We start from the raw sequence: 9,925 nt of genomic DNA on the forward strand, positions 1-9,925 counted from the left end.
GTTGCGCGGTATATGTCTGAGCCGGCGAAGGCTCACTGGGAGGCTGCTAAGGATATCCTGAGATATCTGAAGGGGACTGCGAGTTTCGGTTTATGTTTTGCCAGGGACAGCAAGGCAATTGAGGGTTATGCCGATGCGGATTGGGCAGTGGATCGAGACAACCGCCGTTCGACAACTGGATATGCCTTTATCCTTGGCGGTGGAGCCGTCAGCTGGAAGAGTCGGTTGCAACCGACTGTAGCAGCATCGACTGTGGAGGCCGAGTATATGGCGGCGTCCCTAGCTACCCGCGAAGCGCTCTGGCTGAGGAAACTTCTGCCCGAGTTTGGGTGTGAGATCGACGTGATGCGTATCTGGGGTGACAACCAGGGAGCATTAAGTTTGATAAAGAATCCGATTGTTTCGGAACGTGCGAAGCACATCGATGTGATTCATCATTTTGTGCGTGAGAGGGTATCTATGGGGCAGGTGAAGTTTGAGTACTGTCCCACTACCAGCATGGTAGCGGATATCCTCACGAAGCCGTTACCGGAAGGGAAGTTCGTGCAGTTTCGAGAAGGGCTGGGTGTTCGTTGAGTTGGATTCGCCCGAGTGTTCCGTCCGAGGGGGAGTGTTGACTTCCGGCCAGAACACTAACGGCTGTACGACAGATAAGATGGAATGTTTGGTATAAAGGAGATGATGTTCTGACTGAAAGCTTGTTCTGTGATACCTGTAACGGTTAAGGTTGGCTTTACCTACACAGTTCCACTCGCCTATATCTTAACATTAACCGCTGCTGGAATTGCCAAATCTAACAACGCGCCAGTGATTGACAACACTGCTGCATCTACAGATGTAAACTGCTTATCTACGCCGTCGTAAAACTGAGGCGACAAGGGATCACTAAATTTTACCGGCTTCCCTTTTAAGACGCGAGCGCCAGAAGACAACAAAGCGACACGCAAAGGATTTGAAACCTCGTATGGCAGAATTACGTTATTAACCAAGCTCCAACGCAACGCTCCTCGCAACACGTCGACATGCGGCTGCGGTACGGACGGAAGTTGAAGACGTTGCTCGAATAACTGATTGGTGACCAAAGCTATCTTGAATACTGAGTGGTCTCCCGCCATAGCCAGATCCAGAGCCATCGGAACATCCGCGGCTGAATCCAAACTCCAGTGCTCCAATTTCGATGCGGCTGCTGCAACCGCCGCTGCTCCCACCGCTCGCCTTGGGCGGGCAGACTTAGGTGCAAGCATATTGCGCAGCTGCACAACATCCACCAGCTCCAATTCGCCGTCCTGGTAAAGCACCTCGAAGAAATGCTTCCTGCCTCGTTTACCGGCATAGGTAGCGACACCGGTTCTCGCAGCACGACTGCCAGAGGGTCCGGAATTAGATCCAAATACTCGTGACCCTTGTAATTCGGCAAGATATTGCGGAGGAACAGGCTTAGTGCTGGATTTATTGGAATTACTACCAGAGTTAGCCAAAGATCGTGAGTTTATTTATGCTACGGTGATGCCTTTGGAAAGACAATTAGGACACACCCAAGTACCTTCAGGGATTTCTTTAAGAGGCGGTTTCAGGCAATAAGTATGCCAACCCGTCCCACAGCTATCACAGAGAAGCATCCACTCTTCCCCATCAGGCATTTTGCAAACCTCACAGGATAAATTAGCATGAGGTCGGGACAAGCGAGGATCGACAACCTCGTCTAAAATAGGCAAATGACAAGGTGCACAGTGCATCACATGCGTTTGCATGGTTTGACCGTCTTGACCTTGCAGAACAAGTACGCCGCTGGGACGCACCTCTAACGCCAAGTACGGCAGGTTGAACCTTATGATCTAACGCCGTGCGCGAACTAGTATTACGATAATAAACATAATCCCCTACGTAAAACCTGTGCAACCTAGGATGGTTACCCCCACCACGCAAAGCGGCATATCGTAACGTATCCCTATGCTGGGCGATAAGTAAATTTTCCCCTGCAATACTCATGTTACGACGCATAGCCTCGCCCCGCTTAAGAAGAGCATCAGAAGCCTCCTCCAGCGAATCGAAGGAGATGTACTCCTCAAAGCGCTGCTTCACCGCGGGTGGTATAGTGGGCTGGACTCCGTGGAGCAAACTGTATGGGCTGAAACCAGTAGACTGCTGCTTCGAACAGTTGTAAACCAACATGATATAATGCAGCTGCTGATCCCAGTTGGCACCTGCACTCCTGCGGCTAGAGTTAGCAACAGGGATGCAACGAGAGCAAAGGAAGCGAAGTGCCAGCCGCTACGTGGCTGTAATGCAGGATGGCCTAACACAGACCTACGCCTATACAGTGGCTTCTTTCGCTTTCCTGTGCGAGCAGGAGGGTGGCGCGAAGAGGAAACAGGCATGGGTCGTGTAGCTAGGCAAGCGTGATCTATCAAACCGTTTGCCGTGTACGAAAGAACGGCACCAGCCGCCGTGAGAACGGGGCTAACAAAACACACGTTGAATGCGTCCACAAAGAAAGTGGCATATGTAAGTAGCAAAAGGAAAGTGGAACCAAGCTGATTCGCACCAACTGATAACCGGGACGCGAAGTTGCCCCAGTGATCTCGCCTAGTGTTCTTGACGTAGGCGGTTGACGTGCCCTGCTCAGAGGAATGAGAGGACTGGTGCGGAATAGGAGGGACGTCAGCGGTGGATTCCCCCCCCCCCAGCTCGGAGCCGGAAGGAGAGGTGCTGGGAATGGCCATGCTGACGCACGCAACTCCCACAAGTGAACCATGCTGAGAAGGCTTGTGCTTCACAAGCTTGCGCATGGGAATCGTTACCTTATAATTAGGGTACTGCAAAAAGTTAGGATGAAAGTGCAGCCTAGGCTCTGGATATGATTCCAGAGCGTCCCCTAAGAATTTCGCCTGTTCGTTACCCACTAGGAGCTGAAACAGGTCGGGTCGCTCGTCAACGACCAGGGTTTTAGTAAGCGGGACCCGCGTGGCATGCGGCGTGCCCGGAAGAAGCTCAAAAAAGATGTTTGAGGTGTCCAACTCTCCTCGCACAGCACCCCCTAGCTGCAACGAGGTGGACAGCCGCGTGGTGGTCTCGACTATGGGCAGGTTAAGTGCTTTGGCTACACTGGTCGGCATTACGTTAACCGTTGCGGCAAAATCACGCAACGCCTCCGGAGCTGCCCTGTCGCGCTGCCCCTGAACCAACACACACGCCCCTGTTTCGTAGTAATACAGACCCTCGGGTTCCCCCATGTAACGCGCCGCCGACGGATTAACCGCTAAAGCATGCTCCCGCTCGTCAGGCGAGAGCTCCGACAAAGTGCGCGGAGGTGGACCCTTAACCCCACTTACCTGGTACTCAAAACCGGCACCACGGTGGTCGGAGGGTTTGGCGCGCCCTTGGGCCGCCAGGGCAAAAGACGCCAGGCCAGAATCAAGGGGAGGTGGCGTGACCAGCTCCGGTGCTGCCGCCGGGAAACAGGCGAGCTGCACACTCTTGTCTGCCTGAAGCGTGGAAAATCCCTCCCCGAAGCTGCTCGAAACTGAGCTTGAACCCTGCGTTGCTTGGGCCGTGCTTGGGGGATGGGGTTTAGCGTCTAAGGGGCCGCCGGTGGAAGGCAGCCCCTGCTGACAAAGCAGGTTGAAGAAAGTGCCGACAGGCATGTCGGAGATTTTGCGCAAGAGGATATTGTCATCTAGCGGTGTGTGAGTGCGTTTTGAGTTGTTCGCCACGGGTGGTGCCGGTGGCGGATACTGCTTCGTGACTAAGGGGGCAGGAGTAAAGGACTTAGGAACAGCCTGCGAATGCATAGTGGCTAAGCTGTTGTACCTTACCTCTTGCGCGCTGCGCGACCATGTGAGTGGCGCCATCATGGCCTGTTGGCTGGGAGAGACGTTTGACGCCGCTTCATGGAACTGCGTCGTGCAGCAGGCCGCCTCCTCATCCCCCTCGTCCTCTGCTGCGAAGTCGTCCTCGAAAGCTGCGGCAACAGCCGCCGCCAAGGCCGCCTTCTTTTCAACCGCCTTCTTGCGCTGCAGAAATAAAACCTTCAGGGCTGGGTTAGCAGGCTCGTAGCCCGCGGGAGCGAGTTCGGGGTGGAAAATGAAGCACTTGCTCTGCTGGTGACCCATGGTTCCGCAGAACTCGCAAGATGGCCTATTCCCCCGCGATTCGCTAACACCCTGTCCCTGCTTGGGCTTAGATGGCCCAGCCCCCTTCTGCTTTTGCCCGCCTATTCCCCTGGACCCCCCTGAGGTCGACGCGCTGCCCTGTCCCTGGGAAATCAAGGCAACCAAACGCTCAACAATTCCGGAGGGGATGTCAGAGGTCAAAAGCGCGGACTTCGACTTTGGGGGATTTAAGACACGGCACTGCGCCGTATCGTGAGATGCATTAGTGCCGTGCTTCTCGCAGTAAAAGGTGCGTTTTTCCTTAATAGGGGGTTTTGCTGCACTCTTCTGCTGCGGCGGCTTTTTGTGTACCTGCACTGCCCTGTCCTCCAGCAGAAGGTTATTCCACACAACCTCAGCCTCTTGTGCCGTCTTCTCCAAACGATCGTACCATTTGGTGCGCTCCACGGTGATGAGGTGCCTCTCCAGGTGATGCCGAACCACGGGGTTTAAGCCCTCAAGGAAACGTTCGGCGACTTGGTGTTTACTGACTCTACCGTCCAGCTTCTTCTCCAGCGCTAGCAACATGTCCTTGAAGACTATGGGAGAGAGAGCTCCCTGCTGCATGCTTTTGAAACGCGCAAGATCACTCTCAGCGCGCGCGGAGGCAAAGTTTTCCTCTAGGATGTGGGCGTAATAGTCAAACAGTTGACGCGGGGAGACGGTGTTGGCTGCCGCACCTGGTTCAGATACACCGAAGTGCGCTGCGGCTTTAGATATGAGGTTTTGCCTGTGTGAGTTGTACCACGCCTCGAATGGCGTGTTACGACCAGGCAGTGCATCAAGGTACGACTTCAGGCTTTCAACAGACAAGTTGTTCCTAGAAAGAGGGTAAGAAACTCCTTGCTGGAAAACCTTCGTAAGGAAGTCATCCAACCCGTTGTGCTGGAACGGGTCAAGGGTAGGGTAAAGGTTCTGCATGATTTCGTCGTCAGAATCGCTGTCCCTAGAAAAGATCGGGTTAATGTAGGTACGGGGCCTACCTAGCGATTCGAAAAGACGCGACCACTTCTCCCTATCGGAATCTGTTCCGGTAGTTTGTAGTGGAGCAGTAACCTCACCCTCAGTTGGAGCTAACTTAGTCAGGGGAAGTTCCACCTGTACTGCTAAGCCACTATCGGAACGCGAGCGCGGAATACGGGCGGCTTCGCTAGTACTAGACCCTGAGGTGGACACCCTACGCGTATCCTTACGCGAAACCTTGCTTACCTCCTGCTGATCTCGCTGAGTAGTCGAGCGAAGATGTTGCGCAGTGGCGGCCCGCGGGATGTTGCGACGTAGAGGCTCCGTGGGACTTATGCTTCCCTGTGTAATAATTAGCTTACGAAAAACAAGATAAGAAAAAGGAAAAGAGAAAGATGCAGCAACCAACGCGAAGCGAACAGGCAAGGACTAAGCAATAAGAAGCCTAGCGACTACTAAAGAGTACTAACCCGCCCCACCTAAGCTGGTATCGCTGTAAAGTTGCGTTGTAATGAGCTGCAAAAATTAAGAGTAGCTGCGTGAAAACAGCTGTAGTAATAATGATTCTAAAAAGTGATGATGTGAGTACGTGGTGCAGCGTAATGATTGAACGACTGCTCTGTGTATAACGCGTCAGCAAAAAGACAGAAGATCAACTCGATGAGGTTACAGTGATTATTCCATCATATCGTTGCGTGGAGACGCGCACAGGTCCGCGTATTCAAATAACGGCAGTCGAATATTCGCTCCCTGGGAGCTGGCTGTGACAAAGCTCGTAGGCCGCGGTAGCTGTTCGAGCTCGGGGTCCAGCTGCACTACTACTAGGTAGCGTATGCGGAAAATTGCTGGGCGAGGCTCTAAGTCGAAACGCACGCCTCTCGCCAACAGGCCTATGTCGACAGGCTCCGGCTCCTGGTCGAACGGATCGACCAAATGTGGATGATTAGGCTGATTAAACCGCCTGCGAAGGCCCTGCTGGCCCCGACCACCTTGATGATGATAACCTCGGTGGCGCACACCGAGAGGGTTACGACCCGCGCGTCCTCTGAATGGCCTTCTGTAATCTTCGTCGTAACGGTCCACTGCAGATGCGGATTGAGGCTAGTAAAAGCAAACGAATTGGTGTGACTCCGTAGGATTCGGCCAGAGGTACGCGAAATGCTCGTTAAGCACAGAAGAGCTCGAACCTGCTGTTTAGGTGAGCTGAATATATAGTATAAGAAAAATGTTAGGCTGGGCTGACCAAGCCTAGATGGTAAAACGAGTAGATCGTATAAAGTATTCGGGATCGAGTGTTCGACAGACGGCTGTGCGTAACACAGTATCGATTGTAAAAGTGACCGAATACGAAAGCAAATCGACCCAGTAGAGAATGGCCCGAAATTGCTGAATAGTAGGGCAGCTGTGCGTAACACTGCTAACAGGTGTGGCTGGCGTGACCTAGCCTACCTAACCTACCAAAAAGGGTGCTGGGAAAAGCAACCCGAATATCCCCTAGGCGACAGAACACCTAAGGTGAACCAAAACCGAACTTACTTGGTCTTCTAGCCTGATTTAGGCTTTACGGCTATGGAATGCAGGGTGGTCTAGGCGAAGTCCTGCAGGTAGCTGGAATGCTGACTAGACGGCACACGAGCGGGCAAGTCGTAATACGCAGCAAATAGCAACCCGCGAAAGGGGCCAAGATTCCCTCCAGGCAACAAATCAACAGTGATAAAGATTTACCTTACCGACTGAGTATGCCCGGCGTGAAGGATATGGGCGTTGAGTGGCCCACACAGGAGTTCGGCTGGTGGAAGGAAGTTACTTATGCGGCTTAAGAAAAGGGAGGTCCGCACAGGGCTTGTTGTCTAGCTCAGAGAACTTTACAATGTTCCAATCATGAGCCGTAAAGCGACTTTTCCAAGCTCGCTGCCGGCTATAAATACCGAAGTCTCACTGTCGATCACAGGAGGCCCTCAAAAGATAAGCCTCGAGTACGACCACGACGTATAGTCCACAAATGACACAAGTGAAACACCTTATAACCCGTGTGACAGAACATTCACACAAGAAATAAACAATTCACAAGTAAAGTACATAAACGTACGCAAACGAGCGTACATTCTCGTCTCGTCCATAAGTCCATCAGCGAAGTGTAAGATGATAACCAAACACCTTACGCGTTTATACACGATATTCGCGTATTCACACCGATTATAACCTAAGACGATTATAAAAGACGGTAAAATGAACGTGACGCTAAAATGTCGTGACAGGTCGGTCCACTCGGCGGCCTTCACGTAGCAGCAAGCATCGAGGTAGCTGCGGATGAGTTGTAGGCCAAGGTGGAAGCCTGTGAAGGCTTGCAGACGATGGCCAATCCCTTGGCGCCTTCTGCTCATTGGCCATGAAGTCCGCACTGATGTCATCAGCCTGCTCTAGAGCAGCCTGATCGTCCCGGCGGCGCTTCTCGGATACCTTTTCTATGGCATTCATCACCACCGTTTCTAAAACCGCGGCGCCGGTTTTGGCGGTGCCGGCCGGCGGGGAGGATCCAATGGCGCCTAAACTCCCACCAGCCCCACCTGGAACAGTGGCGACATTCTCGGTCGATGGCGCATTGTCGTTAATAGTTGACATTGGAAGGAATTGAAATCGGAAAACGTAGAAAACTTGAACAGTTGTAGGTCGGAACTTGAAATGGTAAGGCTTCAAGTACAGCCTGTCACGCTGACTATTTGGACAAGGCTGTATGCTCTTCTGTGTGAAGGCAGAATGACTTCACCAGGAGAGCAGCAAGGTTTAAGTCGCCACTGCGACCCAGTTGTACGACAGTACCACAGAACCAGCCTTAGAGGCTCCGGTCGCTTCGCTCCGTCGCATCTAAGCCAACAATTTGCCGGAGCTCTCAGCCCGGCACGTAGGGCAGGTACTGATGTCCGCTGCGGCGACTGCATTCCTGAACGTGAACCCCGCCTGATGAAGCAGATTCTTACGTGATGTAACGGTTTTGTGGACGAACAGTATACCTCTGCCACTAGCTGGCGGGAGTTCGCGTCCTCACTGAGGATGATGGGCCTGGCAGGCNCATCATCTTCATCGGTGTCCGAACCCTCACCCGATGGTGCATCCTCCTCACCCACGGCATTCACATCATCATGTATACGATTAGTATAGGAATACTCTTATACGTGACCTTCATCTTGATCATGCTGCATGTGGAGCAAGGGCACATGTTCTTTGGTGGCGGCGTTTTCCGCAGTTTCTTTATGTGCCTTCGCTACTATTCGCTACTATTTCGGAGTGCATAGCTCGGAAACACCTATCTGTTTCCCAGGAAACAGCGTCGTTTCCAGGGAAATGCCCTTTCTAAGGAAAAGCCCTCGTAGTACGGAAAACTCTTTTCACATCAAATTTGAAGCCAACAATTATTGGAAACTGCTTTCCGAGCATCTCCTATTGACTTAGTATCCATGGAATACCCAATCTGTAAGGTTTTGCAGTTCGTTAGCGCGCGCTTCTGAGACCATGTCGTATGGCTGTGTGAGGTTATGGCGCGCTAATATGACTATTTAAGCGGACCATTTCATGAACATTGTAAGTCTAAGTTGAAATTGAAAGCCCGATCTTCTGTGCTTACGCAAGTATATCGGCCAGTAAAGTCAGCTTGCACTTCCCAGTTGTTAGGAGCGGCCTGGTTCCCTTTCAATTGGTATCAGAGCCTAGGTGATCCTCCTGGGTGGTGGAGCGAATGTGACGCGACTGGGTGAGGGGGGATGTTTCGCTGGGTTAGGCATGGGGCCAAAGTAACCTACTGTAACGAACGCGTTTTGGGTTTCTCGTCCCGGTTCTTGGTCTGGCTAGCTGCTCAGCCCGGATTCAAAATCTTATTTTAGGCGTAGCCGAAAATTTGGTTTAAAGAGGGGCGTCAGAGCGGCGTCGTACGGTGCAGTTAGTTGGTTGTTATTTTGAACTGCTATTTGATCGGTGGGGTTTAGTCTTGTCGAATTATCTTCCGGGCGATCTCGGACTCAGCTGCTGGTTGATACGAGCTCTCTTTACCAGAACAGCTGCTAGCTGCCGCTGTTATTGTCCGTTGGTCAGCGGTGTGAATTTGACGACCTTTCTTATCGCCAAATCGTTATTTTCGTTATTTTCTCGCGCATCTTGGAGGGCGGTGGATTAGGAGGCCCTTGGTTACCTCCTGACGACTCATTGTCTGCCATCGCTGGATGTTACAGACCAGAAGCTATAAAAGTATTATGAAAAGTGTCCCCCCTGGATCTCACTGCAACCCCCTGCACAGCCCCATGGAACCCTCTTAACGACGCTGCCACCAGCGCTTCACTGTGCCCAACGCCTGGAACGTGGGCAGGGGTACGGACTTCTTCGCCCTGATAGCGACCGAGTGATCGACCCATGGGTCAGGTGGAACTGACTGCATTAACCCCAGCCTCTCTAAGCGAGCCGTTACCATGTTGTTGTGCTCCGTAAGCATTTCCTGGAAATAAAACTCCGCCCTCCCGGTCTCCATAGTGCGCATCATGTTGCCAAACATCTCAATCATTGCGAACGTCTGCTCGCAAACCTTGGTGTTGAACAGGTCTGTGAGCTTGTACAACCACAGCTGCCCATCCGCACCCTGCACGCCCTCATACTTGAAAAGCATCCGGCCCTTCACTTCCTTCCCTTGGAACTGCGCAGGGGACAACCAAGGGACAACCGCCTTGCTGCCCAGCCGTGCGTTAGCTTGCTCTGGACGGCTAACCCGCCCTTCCTTGTCCCCCCCACCCCCTCCTCCTACTCCCACACGCCCCACCCATCACTGG

The 9,925-nt window shown here is 52.6% G+C and overlaps 1 protein-coding gene across 1 annotated transcript in view; it reads left to right on the forward strand.

Annotated features, from left to right (window-relative positions):
* Window positions 1-9,640: 9,640 nt before the first annotated feature.
* Window positions 9,641-9,925, forward strand: part of VOLCADRAFT_105661 (uncharacterized protein) — a gene marked incomplete at its 5' end in the record, with an annotated part of 4,452 nt that continues 4,167 nt past the window's right edge. The window contains 2 exons of the mRNA XM_002952629.1: window positions 9,641-9,699; window positions 9,801-9,836. Of these exons, the coding sequence (XP_002952675.1) occupies window positions 9,641-9,699; window positions 9,801-9,836 (95 nt within the window). The remainder of the gene's footprint in view (window positions 9,700-9,800; window positions 9,837-9,925) is intronic.

The sequence above is a fragment of the Volvox carteri genome, assembly GCF_000143455.1.
Source record: "Volvox carteri f. nagariensis unplaced genomic scaffold VOLCAscaffold_31, whole genome shotgun sequence".
NCBI classification, from domain to species: Eukaryota; Viridiplantae; Chlorophyta; class Chlorophyceae; order Chlamydomonadales; family Volvocaceae; genus Volvox; species Volvox carteri.